The 21,273-nt window shown below is 43.9% G+C and overlaps 2 protein-coding genes and 1 pseudogene across 15 annotated transcripts in view; 1 reads left to right on the forward strand and 2 right to left on the reverse strand.

Moving 5' to 3' along the window:
* On the reverse strand, positions 1-1,597 carry LOC129657295 (ATP synthase F(0) complex subunit C1, mitochondrial-like; annotated as a pseudogene).
* Positions 1,598-13,724: 12,127 nt separating this feature from the next.
* HNRNPDL (heterogeneous nuclear ribonucleoprotein D like) lies at positions 13,725-19,574 on the reverse strand. Of its 11 annotated transcripts, none has more exons than XR_008717243.1 (9): positions 19,466-19,570; positions 18,364-18,816; positions 17,391-17,559; positions 17,133-17,294; positions 16,528-16,659; positions 15,536-15,706; positions 15,149-15,240; positions 14,673-14,777; positions 13,725-13,985 (listed from the first exon to the last, which is right to left on the reverse strand). XR_008717243.1 is itself a non-coding variant. In XM_055588916.1 (8 exons), coding segments are annotated over exons 1-7 (1,113 nt in total). In that variant the 5' UTR covers positions 19,468-19,565; the 3' UTR covers positions 13,725-13,985; positions 15,149-15,169. The 11 variants fall into 11 exon arrangements, 7 of the variants coding, with proteins under 7 accessions (XP_055444891.1, XP_055444892.1, XP_055444890.1 ...); XR_008717244.1 differs by lacking the exon at positions 15,536-15,706 and adding an exon at positions 16,241-16,355 and having other exon boundaries at positions 19,466-19,568; XR_008717242.1 differs by lacking the exon at positions 19,466-19,570 and adding an exon at positions 16,241-16,355.
* ENOPH1 (enolase-phosphatase 1) overlaps positions 19,225-21,273 on the forward strand; it is a 37,897-nt gene continuing 35,848 nt past the window's right edge. The window contains exon 1 of one of the 4 annotated variants that reach the window (XM_055588923.1): positions 19,225-19,379. Coding sequence is in view for 1 of the 4 variants with exons in the window: in XM_055588920.1 (XP_055444895.1) it covers positions 19,963-20,046 (84 nt within the window). In the remaining 3 variants the exon portion in view is untranslated. Of the gene's footprint in view, positions 19,391-19,712; positions 20,047-21,273 lie in introns of those variants that run through there. The other 3 variants (XM_055588921.1, XM_055588920.1, XM_055588922.1) reach the window with 3 other exon arrangements.

Below are 21,273 nucleotides of genomic sequence, written 5' to 3' on the forward strand. Positions count from 1 at the left end.
TAAAGTGACTCAATGTATGATGTATAGTTCTTTTTTTCAATATTATTATTATTTAAAAATTTATTTTGTGGACCAGACTTTAACAAAAAGTCTTCATTGAATTTGTTACAGTATTGCGTCTGTCCTATGTTTTGTTTTTTTGGCCTGAGGAATACGGGATTTTAGCTCACTAATCAGGGATGGAGCTCTCATCCCCTGCATTGGAAGGTGAAGTCTTAACCACTGGACCAAAAGGGAAGTCCCAGAAATGCTGTGTTTAATGGTAAAGCACTGGGCATGGCCTGGAGTTGAGCAGCAAGGATAAGTAGGTGACTTCCACGGAGTCTCACACGCTGAAGATGAGGAAGGGGGCCATCAGACAGAAGAGCCTCCTAGCCTCAGACACGGCAAAGCCCAGAACGGCACAGGGAGGAGTTGCTGCTTCAAGGGCGGGTTCCTGGCATAGTCAGCGATCAAGCTGCCAAAGACTGTTCCAATGCTGGCTCCTGAACCAGCCACACCAACTGTGGCAGCCCCAGCGCCAATAAACTTGGCCACTGTGTCAATATCCCGGGAGATAGCACTGGTCTGGGACTCCCGCCTAGCCTCCTACAATGGAACACTGCTGTAGGAAGGCTGTTCAGATGGGACCTCTGGCTTCCTTAGGAAGGAGGCAGACACAAGCCTGATCAGACCCTTGGGACAAGAGTAGATCGGTCACTGTTTCCACTTTTTTCTGAATCTATTTGCCATGAAATGATGGAAACAGTGACAGATTTTATTTTCTTGGGCTCCAAAGTTACTGTGGATGGTGACTGTAGCCACGAAATTAAATGACGCCACCTGATGCGAAGAGCTGATTCATTTGAAAAGACCCTGATGCTGGGAAAGATTGAGGGCAGGAGGAGAAGGGGACAACAGAGGATGAGATGGTTGGATGGCATCACCGACTCAATGGACGTGGGTTTGGGTGGACTCCAGGAGTTGGTGATGGACAGGGAGGCCTGGCGTGCTGCAGTTCATGGGGTCACAAAGAGTCGAACAGGACTGAGCGACTGAACTGAACTCCTTGGAAGATAAAGCTATGACAAACCTAGATAACATATTAAAAAGCAGAGACATCATTTTGCTGACAAAAGTCCGTATAGTCAAAGCTATGTTTTTTTCAGTAGTCATGAATGGATGTGAGAGTTGGCTAAATGCTGAAGAACTGATGCTTTCAGACTGTGGTACTGGAGGAGACTCTTGAGAGTCCCTTGGACTGCAAGAAGATCAAACCAGCCAATCCTAAAGGAAATCAGTCCTGAATATTCATCAGAAGGACTGCTGTGGAAGCTCCAAAACTCTGGCTACCTGATTTGAAGAGCTGACTCATTGGAAGAGACCCTGATGCTGGGAAAGATTGAAGGCAGGAGGAGAAGTGGGTAACAGAGGATGAGATGGCATCACTGACTCAGTGGACATGAGTTAGAGCAAACTCCGGGAGATAGTGAAGGACAGGGAAGCCTGGTGTGCTGCAGTTTGTGGGGTCACAAAGAGTTGGACAGGACTTAGCAACTGAACAACAGAAACAGCAGATAAGAGCAGGAGGAATGAATAGTGCCCCAGGGGTCTGCATGTTTTTCAGTCTCCCAGCTTTAGCTCTGGGACTTGGAAAGGTGATTTTTTCAGCAGGACATTAAGTGGTACTCTTTACTTCTCACCAAGACTCATATGATGGGAATTCCCCAAATATGGGGAGGCAGTCTCCATTTTCCATAAAATCCATACTTGTTCAGTTGCTCAGTCAGGTTCCACTCTTTTGCGACCCCATGGACTGTAGCTTGCCAGGCTCCTATGTCCATGGGATTTCCCAGACAAGAATACAGGAGTGGATTGCTATTTCCTTCTCTAGGGGATCTTCCCAGAGGAGGGACTGAACTCCTGTCTCCTGCACTGGCAGGCAGATTCTTTACCACTGAGCCACCAGGGAAACCCATACTATGTCATAATTAAAGAAATAGTGATTTGCACTTTAAATGCTTGCTTACTATAATATATATTAATTACCATAAGACTTTTACAGTTGAACCACGTCCGCTGCCCAATTATTTATGTCATTTATTTTTTGACGATGTGGGACATTCTAATAGCTGAATTTCCCACAATCTAGATTTGGGATCATTGCATCTTCATGGTAGTTTAACATGTGCCTCTATTTCTTGTATTTCCTGCTTACGGGTGGTTGGATCTAGATGTAGCTGTATTAAGGATTTTCTCTTTGTGGTTGAGTATTTTGGTTTCACCATTATGCGCCTTTGTAAAGATTTCTCAGTATTTTTTGTTACTTACAGTTTATTGGTATACTGAGTCTGTAGATTGTCTTCCAAAGCTTCTGAAAAAAATGTCAGCCATTTATCTCTTCATTGCCTTTTATTCTGTGCTGGGTCTTTGTTGCTGCATGGGCTTTCCTGTAGTTTCCAGTGAGCAGGGAATACTCTTTAGTTGTGGTAAGCAGGCTTCTCATTGTGGTGGCTTCTCTTATTGTAGAGCATGGGCTCTAGGGCACACGGGCTTCGGTAATTGTGGCTTTGAGGCTTTAGATCGTGGGCTCATTAGTTGCGGCACATCGGCTTAGTTGCTCTGAGGCATGTGGGATCTTCCCAGATCAGGGATTGAACCCACGTTTTCTACGTTGGCAGGTGGATTCTTTAACACTGAGCCACCAGGGAAGCCCCATATCGCCTATTCTAAACTTCCAATTAAACATGTTATATCTATCCACTGTATCCTTAATGTCACTGATTCTCTAAGGCAATTTTCTTGTTTTTGTCTTTCCATACATTTTGGATTGTTACTTCTTATTCATCCTTCAGTTCTGTATTCTTAAGTTGTGCCCAATCTGTGGTTAGACTCACCTATCTTTTGCTTTTAATTTCATTTATTGTGCTGTTTTATTTGTGTAAGTCCTGTTTGATTCTTTATCAGACCTACTGTCATGTTTTTATTGTTTCCTCTTCCCTGGAGCTATTTTCAAGCTTATATATTATTTCAACATGATAAGCATGGAGGCCTGATGCTTCCTGGAATTGTACACTGTGTGTGCTGATTCTCACTTGTGCTGGTTTTATTTATGGGTCATTATGTTTGAATAAATATTTGTAGAAACAATCAGAAACCTAGGATGAAATAATGATTTTCATTTGATTCTTTCAAGCTCTTGAGGCCCTTTACTTTTCCTGCTGCTGCTTCTGCTAAGTCGCTTCAGTCATGTCCGACTCTGTGCGACCCCATAAACAGCAGCCCACCAGGCTCCCCCGTCCCTGGGATTCTCCAGGCAAGAACGCTGGAGTGGGTTGCCATTTCCTTCTCCAATGCATGAAAATGAAAAGTGAAAGTGAAGTTGCTCAGTCGTGTCCGACCCTCAGCGACCCCATGGACTGCAGCCTTCCAGGCTCCTCCGTCCATGGGATTTTCCAGGCAAGAGTACTGGAGTGGGGTGCCATTGCCTTCTCCATTACTTTTCCTAGCACTATCTTAATCTAAATTCTGAGATTGAAGTTGCCTTAACCACCCAAATGAAGAATCCAGGTTATCCCTTGCCTGGAAACTGTAGTCCTTTGCAAGCCCTTAGTTTAATGGAGCAATGGGGTATCAAGAGTCTCCACTGGGGATTGGACCTACATTTTTGGCTTCTGTGCCCTTAGTCCAGTGAGGCCATCAAACCCAGATTTGAGTGCTATGTTTGCTTCTCTAGGTTTTAATCTTGTCAGATTTTAGCCAGGTAAATCTCCCATTACCTTTTCAGCTCTTACAGTTCTCTTGTTGTTCAGTTGCTCAGTCGTTTCGACTCTTTGCGACCTCATGGATTGCAGCACACCAGGCTTCCCTGTCCTCCACTATCTCCCAGAGTTTGCTCAAACTCATGTCCATTGAGTCGGTGATGCCATCCAACCATCTCATCCTCTGTCATCCCCTTCTCCTGCCTTCAATCTTTCTCAGCATCAGGGTCTTTTCCAATGAGTCAGCTCTTCATATCAGATGGCCAAAAGTACTGCAGCTTCAGCTTCAGCATCAGTCCTTCCAATGAATATTCAGGTTTCATTTCCTTTAGGACTGGTGTGAACTCCTTGCTGTCCAAGGGACCCTCAAGAGTCTTCTCCAACACCACAGTTCAAAAGTATCGATTCTTCAGCATTCAGCCTTCTTTATGACTGACTGGAAAGACTGGTACATGACTACTGGAAAGACCACAGATTTGACTCGACGTACCTTTGTCATCAAAGATGTTCCTGCTTTTTAATGCGATGTCTGGGTTTGTCTGTCACAGCTTTTCTTCCAATGTGCATGGTTCTTTTAATTTCATGGCTGCAGTCACTGTCCAGTTATTTTGGAGCCCAAGAAAATAAAATCTGCCACTGTTTTCATTTTTTCCCCATCTATTTGCTATGAAGTGATGGAACTAGACTGGTTCCAAATAGGAAAAGGAGTACGTCAAGGCTGTATAATATTGTCACCCTGCTTATTTAACTTATATGCAGAGTACATCATGAGAAATGCTGGGCTGGAAGAAGCACAAGCTGGAATCAAGATTGCCGGGAGAAATATCAATAACCTCAGATATACAGATGACACCACCCTTATGGCAGAAAGTGAAGAGGAACTTAAAAGCCTCTTGATGTAAGTGAAAGAGGAGAGTGAAAAAGTTGGCTTAAAGCTCAACATTCAGAAAAGTAAGATCATGGCATCCGGTCCCATCAGCTCATGGGAAATAGATGGGGAAACAGTGGAAACAGTGTTAGACTTTATTTTTTGGGCTCCAAAATCACTGAAGATGGTGACTGCAGCCATAAAATTAAAAGACGCTTACTCCTTGGAAGGAAAGTTATGATCAACCTAGATAGCATATTGAAAAGCAGAGACATTAGTTTTCCAACAAAGGTCTGTCTAGTCAAGGTTATGGTTTTTCCAGTGGTCATGCTTGGATGTGAGAGTTGCACTGTGAAGAAAGCTGAGTGTCAAAGAATTGATGCTTTTGAACTGTGGTGTTGGAGAAGACTCTTGAGTCCATTGGACTGCAAGGAGATCCAACCTCCAACCAGTCCATTCTGAAGGAGATCAGCCCTTGGATTTCTTTGGAAGGAATGATGCTAAAGCTGAAGCTCCAGTTCTTTGGCCACCTCATGCGAAGAGTTGACTCACTGGTAAAGACTCTGATGCTGGGAGGGATTGCGGGCAGGAGGAGAAGGGGACAACAGAGAATGAGATGGCTGGATGGGATCACTGACTTGATGGACGTGAGTCTGAGTGAACTCCAGGAGTTGGTGATGGACAGGGAGCCCTGGTGTGCTGCGGTTCATGGGGTCGCAAGGAATTGGACATGACTGAGTGACTGAACTGAACTGATGGAACGAGACGCCATGATCCTCTTAAGAAATAAGACTTAAAAAAATTTTTTTTATCCTGCTTAATTTTCTTTAGAAGGATTGAACTATTTAGGCCATAGTTGCTGAATGCAGAGGCAAGTAAATACTTTTTGAAAAATTATACATGACTACCTCATTTTATTGCACTTGTGTTTTCCAGATGTTATTAACCCTTTTTTCTTTTTTAATGGAGTTTGTGGTAACCCTGTATTGAGCAACTATTGGTACCATTTTTCCAATAGCGTTTGCTCACTTAGTTTCTCTGCATCACATTTTGGTAATTGTCAAAAGATATAAAACTTTTAAAATTACTTTCATATTTGTTATGGTGATCTGCCAACAGTGTTCCTCGATTTAAAAATTGTAATTGTTTTGGGCATTGGGAACCATGCCCATTTAAGAATGCAATCAATAAGTGTGTGCTTTTTTTAAAAAAAATTATTTAAGTTTTAGCTGCACTGGGTCTTTGTTGCTGTACACGGGTTTCTCATTGCAGTGGCTTCTCTTACTGTGGAGCATGGGCTCTAGGACACGTGGGCTTCAGCAGTTGCGGTGCGTGGGCTCAGGTGCCTGACGATATGTGGAATCTTCCAGGAGCAGGGACCAAACCCATGTCGCCTGCGTTGGCAGGCAGATTCTTAACCACTGGACCACCAGGGGAGTCCTAAAGTGTATGTTCTGATTGCGCCACTGACTGTCTAGTCCCCCGCCTCTCTCCCTCTCCTCAGGCGTCTCTGCTGTTTAAGACACAACAGTATTAGGCCAGTTAACAACCCTACAGTAGCCTCTAAGTGTTCAGGTGAAATCAAGAGTTACACATCTCTCAGTTTAAACCAAAAGAGAAACATGATTAAGCTTCCTGAGGAAGGCATGTCCAAAACTGAGATAGGCTTTAATAGTGCTTGCATCAAACAGCCAAGTTGTGAATGCAAAGGAAAAGTTCTTGAGGAAAATTAGAAGTGCTACTCCAGTGAACACTTGAATGATAAGAAAGCCAAACAACCTTGCTGTTGTTACGGAGAAAATCTGAGTGGTCTGGACAGAAGACCAAACCAGCCACAAAAGTCTCTCAAGCCAGAGCCTACTCCAGAGCAAAGTCCTAACTCTCCTCCATTCCCTGAAGGTCAAGAGAAGTGAGGAAGCGGCAGGAAAAAAAAGTTTGAAGCCAGCAGAGGCTGTTTCTTGATGTTTAAGGAAAGAAGCCATCTCCCATGATCTATAAATAGCCACAGCCTGGAGGACAGCACATCTGTTGACAACATGGTTTCCTATTTTAAGTCCACTGTTGAGAGAACTACTCAGAAGAGACGATTCCTTTCAAAGTATTACTGCTCATTGACAATGCACTGAAGAGCTCTGATGGAGATGCACAATGAGCTAATTGCTATTTTCATGCCTGCTAACACAGCACCCATTCTGCAGCCCATGGGTCAAGGAGTAGTTTCAAGTCTTCCTGAAGAAAGCCATTTGGTAAGGCTATCGTTCAGTCGCTCAGTGGTGTCTGACTCTTTGCAAATCTATGGACTGCAGCACGCCAGGCCTCCCTGTCCTTCCCCATCTCCTGGAGCTTGTTCAAACTCATGTCCACCGAGTCAGCAATGCCATCCAACCATCTCATCCTCTGTCGTCCCCTTCTCCTCCTGCCCTCAACCTTTCCCAGCATCAGGGTCTTTTCCAATGAGTTGGCTCTTTGCATCAGGTGGCCAAAGCCGAAGCTTCAGCTTCAGCATCAGTCCCTGCAATGTCCATCCTCATAAGGCTATAGCTGTCATGCTTTGTGATTCCTCTGATGGATCTGGGCAAAGTCAATTAAAAACCCTGTCAAAAAGATCCACCATTCTAGATGCCATTAAAGAACATTTGTGCTTCATGAGGTCAAAATGTCAGATGCCAGTTTGCAAGAAGTTGATTCCAGCTCTCATGGATGACCTTGGGGGGTTCAAGACTTCAGCAGGGAGATGTGGTGGAAATGGCAAGAGAGAATTAGAAGTGAAGTCTGAGAATATGTCTGAATTACTGCAGTCTCATAATAAAATGGAAGAGGAATTACTTCTTACAGATGAACAAAGAAAGTGGTTTCTTGAGATGTAAACTACTCCTGGTGAAGACTCTGTGAAGATTCAAAAATTTTAGAATATGACATAAACTTAGTTGGTAAAGCAGTGGCCGAGTTGGAGAGGGTTGACTCCAATTCTGAAGTTCTACTGTGAGTAAATGATATTAAATAGCATTAAGAGCTATAGAGAAATTGATCATGAAAGGAAAAAAATCATTCAATGTGGCAAACCTCATTTCTGTCCCCAGCCTTCAGCAACCACCACCCTGATCAGTCAGCAGCATCAACATTGAGGCAAAACCCTCCAGCAGCAAAGACTACTTGCTGAAGGCTCAGATGATGGTTAAACCTTTTTAGCAATATTTTTAAATTAAGGGGTACACATTTTTTAGAGATAATGCTATTACACACTTAGTCGACTATAGTGTAAACATAAGTTTTATATGTACTGGGAAACCAAAGAATTTATGTGACTCACCTTATTGCTTGAGATAATCTGAAACAATACTTTAGTATTTCCAAGGTATCCCTGAATGCCTTTTCTATCTCGTGAAGTTATATATATCTGGATACTGTTTACACTATAGGTAGGAGTGCACTAATGCACAGAAATGTAAATATGTATTGCAAATTCAAAAAAGAATAGGGCATGATCTTAGCAGTGATTTACGGGGTAATTTTGAGAAACTTTGACATCTTCACCTAGTGCTTTTTCTTCTTTCCTATGGCAACTCCTAAATGGGGTTAATAAACTGTGATGGTTGCTCTTAAGTTATACTAAAAGAGTCTCCATATTTTCCCATGAAATTGTCAAGAGAACAGCAATTAATGCCTGTATTATTTCCTGGTTGAGCATGTCTGGTAACTTTCCTGGCAGTCAGTGGTTAAGACTCTGGTGCCAATGCAGGGGGCACGGGTTTGATCTCTGGTCATCAGGGAACTAAGAGTGGTATGACTACCCTCCTCCACACCCCACCCCCCAACCAAGAAGGAATATGTGAAGTTATTCTTAGTTATAACAGGATCTAAGTCCTATTTTTACATAATTGTAACTAAAAAAATATATATATGAAAAAATAGACATTTAAAATGAGATCAAAGGTGTAATTTGGGGGTCTGTTTATTTTCTGGTCATTCAAATGCATAGTTTTTAAAAATTATATCTGTACAAATATTTTGTCATTTTTCCAAGTATAAAAAAATTACAGACTAAAAAGTGACTTTTCTCTTTCCTTATCTCCAATGATGTACTGAGTATATAGTTAAGTCCTAGAGAGTAGCAAAAATTACTGGACTTGTTTTCAGTATCTTATTAAAAAATCTTTTACATATACACACTGCTTCGTAACTATTTTTAGTTATGCTGGGTCTTCGTTGCCGCACTCAGGCAGTGAGAAGAGGCTACTCTCTAGTCGCGGTGTCTTGTTTTGGAGTTTGGGCTTTAGGGTGCAGGGGCTTTGGCAGCTGCAGCACGCAAGCTTGCTGCTGGCTTTTTGCAACTTGCTGGCTCTAGGGCATGTGAGCTTCAGCAGTTGTGGCACAAGGGCTCATTAATTGTTGCTTGTTTGGCCATAGAGCATGCAGGCATCAAAAGCTGCTCCCCTGCACATGCAATCTTCCCAAACCAGTAGTCAAACCTATGTCCCCTGCATTGGCAGGCAGATTCTTACCACCGGGCCAGCAGGTAGTCCTATTTCCAGTATTTTAAAAGTCTCACGTAAGTCACATGAGGACTTCCCTGGTGGCCCAGTAGTTAAGAATCTGCCTGCAGAGGCAGGGTTCAAGCCCTGGTTTGGGAAGATAACACATGCCACAGCGCCACTAAACTCCTTAGCCACAACTAAGCTGACACTCTTAGTCTGTACTCTACAGCAAGACAAGCCACCACAATGACAGGTCTGCACCACAGTGAAGACCAGCCCCCACTCACTGCAAGTAGAGAAAACCCTCAGGCAGCAACAAACCCAGTGCCACCAAAAATAGTTTAAAAATTTTGATTGAAAAAAAATCACATTAAAATGTGTAAAAGCTAATGGGAATACTTGTTTTTATTTTACCTGGCATCAATAAATTGATGGTATAATGCCGAGTATCACTGTACATGTTCTGACAGCCATATGCCTTTAATAGAAATGTCATTACGTAATGAGAGCAATATGTGACACATAAGCCATTCAACATATAGGCCATGAGAAGGCTTTCCTGGTAATGAAAAATACTGGAATTACACTATATTTTAGTCTTCACTGACACACCCTCTCTTGGTCCCTCTGAATGGCCTACGAAGAACTTTAATGTATCAAATGTCTCAGTTCAAAGGCAACCAAAGCAATCAGTCAATCCCATAGGACAGCTCTCTTACTGGAGTAAGTAGTTGCTCCAGTTTATCCAGGCCCGTTTCATCAGAATAAATCAACTGTAATAAAATCCTACTTTCCTACAAAAGATCTTGGCACCAACCTTAGTAATATCACTCCTAAACACTGAACCTAAGCCTCAGAGATGCCCTATAGGACTGTAATAGATCCCAAATGAAATGAGCTAATTTTCTAGTATCTAACTCCTTCAACTTGAAAAATAAGGGGATTATTTTCCAGAGGTTATTTTGCAGGGCTGGGCATTCCTGTCTCATCTACCACCCTGTGTATTATGTTCACCAGCCAACACACAATTTGAGTTCAGTTCAGTTCAGTCGCTCAGTCGTGTCTGACTCTTTGCGACCCCATGAATCACAGCACGCCAGGCCCCCCTGTCCATCACGAACTCCCGGAGTTCATTCAGACTCACGTCCATCGAGTCAGTGATCCCATCTGGCCATCTCATCCTGTCGTCCCCTTCTCCTCCTGCCTCCAATCCCTCCCAGCATCAGTCTTTTCCAATGAGTCAACTCTTTGCATGAGGTGGCCAAAGTACTGGAGTTTCAGCTTCAGCATCATTCCCTCCAAAGAAATCCCAGGGCTCCTTCAGAGTGGACTGGTTGGAGTTTCTGAGTAGATACTTCTAAAGAAACTGCCTTTGCGCAACCTCATTGACAGGAAATACTGGCAAATACCTGCCAGCCCATTGGTTACTTCCTGCCATCTTTCCTGGTGGCTCAGATGGTAAAGCATCTGCCTACAATGCAGGAGACCCAGCTTCGATTCCTGGGTTGGGAAGATCTCCTAGAGAAGGAAATGGCAACCCACTCTGGTACTCTTGCCTGGAAAATCCCATGGACGGAGGAGTGTTGTAGGTTACAGCCCATGGGGTCACAAAGACTCGGACACGACTGAGCGACTCTACTTTCACTTTTACTTTCTTTCCAGTGGTTACGGTTCAGCTGTTTGGGATCTGGGTTCAATCCTGGTCAGGGAACTAAGATCCCACAAATCAATTACAATGTGTCTTTTTAAAAGTGTTTATGTATCGACATTCATTTCTTCTGTTGTCTGAAGAGAACTCATTTTTGGTGAGTCTCAAAAGGAGGTAAGCATTAGTGTGAGAACTCATCTGTAGCAGTGTTTCTCATGTATTTCTACCATGTGCTGTTTTTTGAGAAACCAAAACCTTAAGCACTGTTACTTGAAATTTTTATCTTTAAGAAATCAGAGATCATTGAATATTCCTTCCCCAATCACACCTAAACCCTGTCACCCTCTGAACTTACAATCTACCTCCCCAAATAGGGTTACTCCTCCCGAGTAGACAGAAAGTCAGAAATTTAACTGCCATTTAAAGTAACACAAACTCAATCTTCAGAATGTTCAGCATTTCCCGAAATTCACAAAACACCAGCAAACTCTTTCCTACATTTTATAAAATGCAGTGGTCGAGCAAAGGTGATTAACTATTTTCGCTTCAACCAAAACTGAAATCTCACATCTAATTTTACTATTTCAAGACAAAAATACATTATTAAGTCTAAATTAAAATGCCATGTGCAGAACACGGCAGCCACAAAACTAGAAACCATAGTAGATGGCAATTCTGTTAAGTTGAGTGAAGCAAAAGGCACTCAGTCGTGTCTGCCTCTTTGCAACCCCATGGACTATAAACAATCCATGGAATTCTACAGGTCAGAATACTGGAGTGGGTAGCCTTTCCTTTCTCCAGGGGATCTTCCCAACCCAGGGATCGAACCCAGGTCTCCCGCACTGCAGGCGGATTCTTTACCAGCTGTCACTAGGAAAGCCCTGTTAAGTTGAAAATTCTGAGGTAATTATTTTTACAGAATGACATTTCTTGATTTTGCATTACAGGTAGAAGAAACCCAAATGGTAGAAACACACCATTAGTTCTACCTCCTGTAACTAAAAACTGCATTAAAATAAATGCAATTATGTAATGAGTGAAACAGCACCTTATGGTTGACATCCTATTAAATCTTGACGAAGATCCAGTTCCCTTCACCATTATGAAAAAGATGCATGGAAGAGAATGGAATAAATGCTGTTTATCCATGTTAGTATCTCAATATGCATCTTAACTCTTAATTCTTAATCATGTAAATGTATCTCAGACTACAAAATATTAACATGCTGTTCAATAAAACTGTTAAATAATTAAGGTGTCTCTAAGGGTAAGGAGCAACACATACAACTTGGTCAAAACTATTCAGGAAGTGTATTTAAGAAAAATACAGGCTAATTGAGTTATGTCTGTCATAGGTACTTCATTTTTCTAAAAGACCTCAGACTAGATGTAGTGTATTTCTTCAAAATCATATATATCAAGACTTGACTGAAGAGTATGGATTTTGTTTAAAAAAAAGCTTTTATTCGTTTTTGATCAGGGAAAGGACAATCTCAATGTCAACTTGTCACCTAATCATATATTTGAACTTACAAGATTTACTGCCCTAAAGACACTGCACCTACTGACTTGACAACATAACTTAAAACGAAAATCTCCTTTCTGTCCCCTAAGGTTGCATGTTGAAAAAATAAACAATCCCTTGCAATAGCCAACACTGGTACTTAGCTTAGGTTTAAGGTCAAACAGCAAAACAGGAGCAAAACAAGGCCAAAAGCATTATAACTTGATAGCCCATCAAGTACAAACATCACTGGAATAAAGAAAGTTGCAGGCACCAAAGAAAACAAGAGGCAGGTTCATTAGCATAAAAAAATTTACACTTGATTGAAGGTGCGGTGAACTATTCCACAAGTAAACATGTATGCCAATCCTAATGGCGAACATGAAACCAAAGCAACAAAACCGAAAACATTAAACTCAGTAAACTACACTGAATGTAAAATTCAAAACTTGAACTTATCTAGGATATCCTCCCAAATCTAGAGCTAAAAGTTTTTAACGCACCAGGAAGATGTGTTGTAATGACATGACTTGGTCACACGTAAGACTTGCATTTACATAAGAATCAAGGGTTATCCTTCTCCATTATTCGTTTATGTCTGAATGTGAATATGCTCAACTACTCAGCTCATGCACTAACCACATAAAAAAATGACTGAAACCTACTACCCATGCCTTCTAAGAACTCACACCATCTAACAGTTAACACCCAGTACAGCTTCCTAACAAGGCCCCAAGAGAAAACATTTTGTTCAGTTCGGTGCTTGCTGTGACATAAAACCAACAGAATAGAATACAATTAATTTACTCAGCTACTACTTCAAATCTTTTAATCTAAGTTTTGTTCAAACTTTAATAACTTCATACCTATTTGCCAAAATTGTTGTGTAAAATCTAACTATATCTGATATTCTTAACCTGTAGCTCCTATAACACAGTTTTAGCCCCCCCACCCCGCAATGGGTATATCTGGACATTTTAATCAAGAAAACAAAGTTATGGTATTATGATCAGTCAAAGCTCTTTCTAGCAGACCACTGAATACAACAATCCATTAAAAAAATGCCTTTCCGGAGACAACAAAGCAAAACATTTTCTTCATAAAAGGAGCTACCAGCATGCTTTGTGCCATTAAAAATTTACTTTTCAAAATATAACCAAAGACTCATGGTCTACTAGAAAGCTCCCACTAATCACAACAGTATAACTATGCCACAGAAACTTTCATGACAATGTCTCCAGATAGGCAGAGAAGAAACAACATTAAAGGTTATGATGGAAGCCTCAGTTAGAGAGGAAAATGAAGTCTTAAGAGCATAGAATACATCTAACAAACAAGGGGAACAGAGCAGACATTGTAGCTGGCTATTCATAAAGGACCACAGTTTTCTCTTCCTATGGAGCAAGACTCCCTACAAAATAAACTGTGCGTTAATTATTGCTTATTTAAATTACACTTTTACAGAGCTATTTAGTACCTGACGCAGAAAAACAATCACATAAGGAAGCATTTATTTGAGGTTTAACATGTAATCATACAAATAAAGTCTGTATAAACACAAATCCACAGAGTCATAACACAGATAGCAAAAGACAAAGTAAAAACAAAGAAAACTAATTGGCGGCTATATACAGTTGGACACAAATTGTGTCTTGTACACTAGAAAGTCTTTACAAAATAATCATCTTAGATCAACAGAAGACCAATCTTCAATGTCCTCCTGCAAGATGGTTACTTTAGCAATCTCTTCCTAAAAACAAAAACAAAATAGCAATTAGATTTGTGCAACTCCGGCAAGCTTTCTAAGGTCCACTTTCATGAATTGTTTTAAGTTCTCACTTTATTCTTTTCTTCAATAATTAAAGATCACATGCAAATTCATTGGCAAAATGCAGTTTGGGTAACTATAATCATCATAATCATCTCACCTTGAAGTTCCCATATGATATTAAAACTTACTTAGAAAATCAGGGAACACAATCTTTTCATATTCACAGATTGAACTGTGCTAGATGCAAGGTTTACTAGAAGTGTCTCTAGTAAGCCATGTAAAATTCTATTACAAACACGAATTTCTAACACGCTTGTATTTCAAGGCAACAAATTGCTAAGTGCATATGATCTTTAATTTAAATCCCAGATTTTAAAGTTCTTGTTTTGGTTTGTAGATTTCACTATTAGCTATAAAAAGAAAAAGCAAGCATTAAATCTTAAAGAATGAACACTTAAAATGAGGCTCCACAATTGAAATACAACACTAAACAGAAGACCAAAATGATTAAGCTGTAAAAAGGCATTTATGTACTTTAACTCCTGTAAAAAACCATTTAAGTTAAGTTTAGACACTTAATCTTCAAAATGATTAAAAAAGAAGCCAAAGTCTGAAGTTTTCCACTTTAATCTTTACGCTGGTACATGAAGTTGGAAGAGACCATACCACAGGACAGCGTTTTCTGGTGTATGCCTTGCGCTCTGCCCGCAACGTGCGACCCCCAGAGATAGACGTGGTCAGGGTGACACACGGCCTGCAATGAAGTTCCCGCTGGCGGGTACAAACAAGGTATAATGTCAGAGTTAGAAGACAACATTCTTGTTTTCCTTAAGTTGTACCCATTTCAGTACTTTACCTGTTAACAGTTCTAAAAAGTTTAATTATTCCTCTAGACCACCTGGTACACAAAGCAAACAGAAAAACTCTTAAGTTTTTCTGTATTACTAAAGAAAGTGAGATAAAACTTTAAAGTTAAAGATCTATAGACACTTTAGGCAAAACAGGCTCATAAAGCAAGTAAAAATTTAACAATTTAGTAAAAACACGCTACGTGGTATTTTGTTTTTACTCATTTTCATTTGTCTATTGATCTTTAAATTAAATTAGACATTTCTACTGGTTTCTTGAACTCTGATACACACCTGTTTTCTGCAGTGTCCCCTTTAATACGGCTGGTAATTGTTTTGGTGATTGCCACCCCCTCGGGATGCCTTGCCGTAAGTGCTCTGTTGGCCTACGTGGAAAAGACAAAAAATTACTTAGCTTTTAATGATATGGTTTTGCTATATATTTAAAAGCTTTAGATGTACAAAATTCTGCATGCCAAATAGAATTAGGTATTTTAAGTCACTATAAATTAGGCACATATCACATTCTAGAATGCTCATAATAACCAGTCACTAAATCTGTATAACCCCCTGTGACGATTACATCTCAAAAATTTAACTCTAAACACTTCTATAACACAATCTCAGAATTGAGATGAATCTTAATACCATTGGTTTATGAAGTTAAATAAATATTCTTACCACTGTAGTCTGCATATCCCTGTCCATATCCATAGTTCCCATAGTTATACCCAGTATAATCATAGCCGCCATAGCCACTATAGTTTTGATCACCACCATAGGCACTATTGTAATTTCCATATCCTTGATCATAATAGTTATTAAATCCTTGGTTCCAGTTTTGGCCCTGACCTGAAACAATGCACAATGATTGTTAGGAAACAACTTCTGACCCCCAGTCCTAACATAAAATGATGCATTCCTGTCCCTCACTCTGCAAATCTTAAAAAGGAAGAATGGACATCTACAGTGCTATCTGGTTAAGAAAATATCACTTACAGTTGTCATAAAAAAAAAAACAAACGAGGGATGTGTGTGTATAAGTCCAACTGTGCCAGTATCAGGCTTCCTAAATCTAATGGGGGATAAAAAAATCAAGAAGACAGCAAGCATGTTTAGAACAAGGACTCCTGCCATAGAACACCTATCATGCCAAGGTGTATCATGTAATCTTAATTACGTTCAATGGTATTATTTTCCCATCAGTACTGACACTGTCAGAGTGGCTATTTGAAGTGAAACCAATAAAACAAAAACCCCTGGACTAAAACAAGCACTTTGCATGCTGTAACAGTTTAAATTTGGCGTTACTCTCCAATGGGCTTATTCATATTTAGCAGTTGATAGCTTAAACCACTGCGTCATTTCCCTGGAATTAGGTCTCACCTCGGCCTCGACCCCTAGTACCACCTCGCCCACCAGCTGCTGCACCTCTTCCTCCCTTTTGTTGCTGCTGTTGCTGTCTATATACCTCTTTGGGTTGTGCAACTTTGATTTCACACTATAAACAAAAGGTAAAAAGAATACAAAATTGTTACCACTGTTCTAATGTCAAGCCATTTTTTTCCTTCTCATAACAGGTTGTGAAATTTCCCTTAAAAGAAAAAAAAAACACACACAAAACCAAACAAACCCACCCCACTGTTCACTGAACAGAATCCAAATGGCTTTACCTTCCCAGAACCAATTTGATGGTATCTGCTTTCTAACAATTTCTTTACTGGCTCCTCATCTGTATATGTAATAAAGCAAAATCCTCTTCTTTCATTTGTTTTTGTATCCATAGGAAGTTCAATATTTTCAATCTGAAATCAAGATGCACACCCAAGATCACCCAGTAAAGTTAAAAAGCTGCCAAAATGTTTCAGAATGACACAAGTCATTCACAATCTTTAACAAAGTATGTTACTCTCATGAATTGACTTCTGTATAAATTGTTTCATTATCAACATCAAACTAGAGTAACCTGGCTTATCTACAAACCGTTTATTTAGAGGGGAGAGGAAAACCTCAACAGCCTTTTGTACCCCACAGATGCCACTCCAATCCTGACCACACCAAAGCCTCACCTTTTTGCTGAAATACATTAGCTATTAATTTCCATTAATTTAGATACTAGTTTCCATTGTAACACATAAAGCAGTGGTAAGGGAGGGAGGACTTGAGCAATGATTTAATTCCACCCTGACCGAACTCTATTCTGTAAGAACTGGGCCAGGGACAAAACGTTACATAAACGTATCGAATAAGAATACGCATAAACAAAAGCACGGCGCACCTCTCCAAAGGCTCCAAAATATTCTTTAATTTGTTCCTCCGAAGTATCTGGGCTCAATCCACCCACGAAAACCTTTTTGGGGGGTTCCTTCCCCTTTAAAGCTTTGGCCCTTTTAGGGTCTATCAATTTGCCATCCAGTTTGTGTTCTTTCAGTTCCAAAACCTAGAAGACAGATTTATGTGATCTGACAACATACAACCAACCCTCCGAACGACTTGCAAAACGCACACAAAAAGCACGATGCAAACAGGTTCATACCTTATCAACACTAGCAGCATCCTTGAAAAGCACAAATCCAAATCCTCGTGATCTTCCAGTAACAGGATCTGTTTTAATCGTGCAGTCCACAACTTCCCCAAATCGAGACAAATATTCAGTCAGATCTTTCTTGCTTGTATCCCAGCTCAAGCCTCCAATAAACATTTTACTAGAAATAAAAGTTGTTTATTTACAAACAGCAGTAGCTAAAACGGTTCAATTCTAAAGTTACGTTTACTACAAACTGTAAGCACAGGAAATTCATACCCACGTACAAGTAATTTCACCTGTTTACAAACACACAGGAACCAAAGACCACAAAAAAGCCCCAAATTCCATCAAGGTCACTTATCCAAATCTTTGCTCTCCACACTGCACCAGGCACAGTTTAAACGAGGCCAACCAAACACGTTAAAAGACCGTTCCGAACTAGGAAAATGCAACTTTCTAAAGTGAACGCCCACTACTCAGGTTCACCGTCTTCCTCAGCTGTCAAGTCAACGTTCCACTTGAAGAATTCATCATCACGCATACTGGAGATCTGGGCACCAGTCGCCTACAGGTTCCCAAACCAAGGGTCCCCCTGCATCCTCCCCAGAAAATCTGCCCGGAGCCCTAACAGATACAGTGAAGAGGCGGCGGCAGCTGCAGTGTGCGGCGCGGCCGGCCCGGCCCCTCCCCCTCAGGCCCCACGCGGCGCCTGCGCACTCTGGCCCCAGACGCCGCCGCCCTCCGCCTCCAAACCCTCTGCCCTTCCCCCACCTTCCGCGGGGCTCTCCAGTAACCCCGTCCGTCTCCTACTTTCCTCTTCCCTCCGATCTAGTGGGGTCCGGCGGACACGCGGGAGAATCGACTCGGGACAAGAATGGGCGGGTGAGGTGGGGTAGGGTAGCGCGCGGATCCCAGGGACGAAGAGCGCGTGCGGCGCGCTGGGGGAGGGGAAAAGAGGGGAGAGGCGAGAAGCGTGCGGTACCCGTCATCCTGCTGGTTCTTGCTCGCGTTGATCTTGGATCCCTCGGCGAACTCCTCTATGTTGCTGTACTCGTTCATGTCTTCCATAGCGGCGGAGTGGTCGGCCGGAAGGTGCTGGCGCGCAGACCGAGTCGCGGCAGCAGCGGCGGCGGAGCGTTGTATGGAGCTGGATTTAAAATGGCGGCGGAAGAGATCCGGGCGCCGCCTGCGCCCTCCCTTTATAGCCGCCCCGCCCGCCAATCGGGAGGGCTGCTGGGCGGTGACGTGGCGCTGGGCCCGGCGCGCCCCCTGCCGGGCGGAGCTGGGAGCGAGCGAAGGGAGGAGCGGGGCGAGCTGCCGCGGCGGCCGCGGCCGCCAATGGGAGAGGCTGCGGGAGGCTAAAGTAGCGGGAGCGGAGGGGAACAATGGCGGCGGCACATGGGAGAGTCGGGGCGGGACCTCCATCACGGCCCTCCTGCTGAGAAACGAGGTCGCGAGTGAGGGGACGCGGGCTTGGGAAAAGAGACGCGTCAGAAGAGAAACAACGACGGGGCGAGTCCTGGGGTCAGAATCCCGAGCAACGCCACAGTCCCTCTTGCCTTGAGAGCCTTTTGTCTCTGGCGTCCGGTCCAGCCCACTCCCAGCCAAGAGCCGTCAACCCCGCCTTTTTCCGCCCTCGGTTCCCCCAGCGCAGAGCTGCTGCTATCGATTAGCACCGTGGCCGCGCCGCTCCGGAAAAAGGCGGACTGCGCCCGGCGCTGGCGGCTGAGGCGGCGAGCGCGCCGGCCGTCCGCCCGCCGCGCGCACGCGTGTTTTGTCCTCGAGCTGGCTGGAACCAGCCGAACAGGAAGCGGGCGCGCGGCGGCCTCTCAGGGCGGCCGCGCGGCGCGGACGCCTCTTCCGCTGCCGCCCCAGGCGCGCGGGCCGAGGGGGGCGCGGCGGGCCTCGCGCTAGCCGATCGGCCGACGCCGTCCAGCTGACCGGGACCTGAACGGCCTCCTTCGGTGGCTGAGGAACGGCAGGAGGGGCGCGGACCCGGTCGGATTACTGTAAAAAATGCCAAAGCCGAAGCTGTGGGCGGGGAGGGAGGGGGCTAGGTGCCGTAGAGGGCAAGGGGCACTCACATCCCCGGCGCGCCACTCGCGGGGCTCCCGTCTGCACGTGCCCCGAGCCTCTCCCGCTCGCTCAACCAGTCTGCGGAGAGCGCGCTCCCGCGCACCCGTCTCCCGCGTTCGCTTCTTTGTTCCCGCCCACGCGAGGCCCCATTTTGACGGATCGGGTTCGAGGCCCTCTAGCGGCCAATCGACGTCGGCACTGTGCCTCGCCCCGCCCCCTCGGAACCTCGTGAGGACCGCCCTCTCTTTCTGCCCACGTGGTCTGGGCCTCCCGCCCCGGGCAGCTGGCGAGTTCAGGGTCCTTGGGCTGCGGATTTCTCCACGTCCGGAGGCGCTGACCAGTCCTCTCCGCCTCGTGCCTCAGGCCGCGCTGCGGTTATCTGCTCCGGGACTTTTTTTCTGGGCCACCAGAAGCCCAGCCCTTTGCTGGGGGCGCTGCCGGCGCCGCCCTCCGCCCTCTCTACCAGTAGGCCGTTTCTCTTGGTAGCAGTCGGTGGGGTGGGGAAATGGTCGTGCTTTCGGTGCCCGCCGAAGTCACTGTGATCCTGTTAGATATCGAAGGTACCACAACCCCGATTGCTTTCGTGAAGGTGAGGGGCGGAAGGGAGCGGGGCAGTTACTTACGCTTTAAACCCAAAATGTTGAAAGTATCGCAGACCTTGCACTAGAGACACGAGGAGTGGGAGAGACGGTGTAGCTTTGCTCCGACTCTGGGGTGGGAGGAGGTAGTCTGCGGCGTATTGCTGGATGTATTTTCTCCTCATCTTCACCTTCCCCCGTCCCTGCCCTCGGTTGTTTGCAGGTGGGTGGGAAGGGAGGGAGGTGGTGGTGAAGAAGGGCGGAGGAGGGCAGGTCCGCGGCGGCAAGGTGAAGAGGTGTGGGCGCCGCCCGCCGGGCAGGTGTGCGCCCCGTCACCCCGCAGGTAAGCGACTGCCTCGTGCCAATATGGACCTGGGGAGTCGGCGGCCGCGATCTAGTGGTCCCTGAGGCTTCCAGCCCCGCAAAATGGAAAGACTGAAGCGTCAGGGTGACTTTTCAGGTAGCCTTGGTGTCTTAGGCAGTAATGGTTATTCTTCGCCTTTTCCCACTCCTGCTGTTCGTGGCCGAGCCTCTCACTGAATGTTCCTGGACGAGGTTAGCAACGATCTATAGTCCGTCCATTTTCCTTTTTTTAAAAAGAAGACAAAGTTCTTACCCAAAGTCGTCTAGGATAGCAGTGCTAACCAAATTGTCTACATCTAGTTCACAAAACTTTGCATTAGAGCAGGTTCCTTTTTTATATATGTTGTATTTGTCAGGATGATTAAATATCAGATATTAATATAATTTTTAAAAGAATCCCTCAGGCCTAGTCTTCTGTTTATTTGACTTTTAGAGGTTTAAGATAAAAGTTCTCATAGAAGTGCTTGTGTGCAATAATTGAGATACCGTTTACAAAGTAGGGAAAACCCGTCTTCCAGCAAACTGAAAGTCTTAGTTTTAATTAAAAAATTTTTTTAAAGTTACCTGTGAAGAATGTTTTTCTTGATCTGCTGCTGCTAAGTCGCTTCAGTCGTGTCCGACTCTGTCCGACCCCATAAACGGTAGCCCACCAGGCTCCCCCGTCCCTGGGATTCTCCAGGCAAGAACACTGGAGTGGGTTGCCATTTCCTTCTCCAATGCAAGAAAGTGAAAAGTGAAAGTGAAGACGCTCAGTCGTGCCCGACTCTTAGCGACCCCATGGACTGCAGCCTACCAGGCTCCTCCGTCCATGGGGTTTTCCAGGCAAGAGTACTGGAGTTGGGTGTTTCTTGATCTAGGTTATGATATAAAATTGT

This window comes from Bubalus kerabau, chromosome 7, assembly GCF_029407905.1.
Source record: "Bubalus kerabau isolate K-KA32 ecotype Philippines breed swamp buffalo chromosome 7, PCC_UOA_SB_1v2, whole genome shotgun sequence".
In the NCBI taxonomy this organism is placed as follows: domain Eukaryota; kingdom Metazoa; phylum Chordata; class Mammalia; order Artiodactyla; family Bovidae; genus Bubalus; species Bubalus kerabau.

Bases quoted from the DNA above. Each gene is read 5' to 3' on its own strand.
- HNRNPDL (XM_055588913.1), bottom strand. From the start codon at position 18,806: ATGGAGGTCCCGCCCCGACTCTCCCATGTGCCGCCGCCATTGTTCCCC. The intron at 16,660-17,132 runs GTGCGCCGTGCT...TCTTGATTTCAG, and splicing joins ATTTTGGAGCCTTTGGAGAG to ATTGAAAATATTGAACTTCC. The intron at 16,356-16,527 runs GTAAAGCCATTT...TTTTGTTTATAG, and splicing joins ATCAAATTGGTTCTGGGAAG to TGTGAAATCAAAGTTGCACA.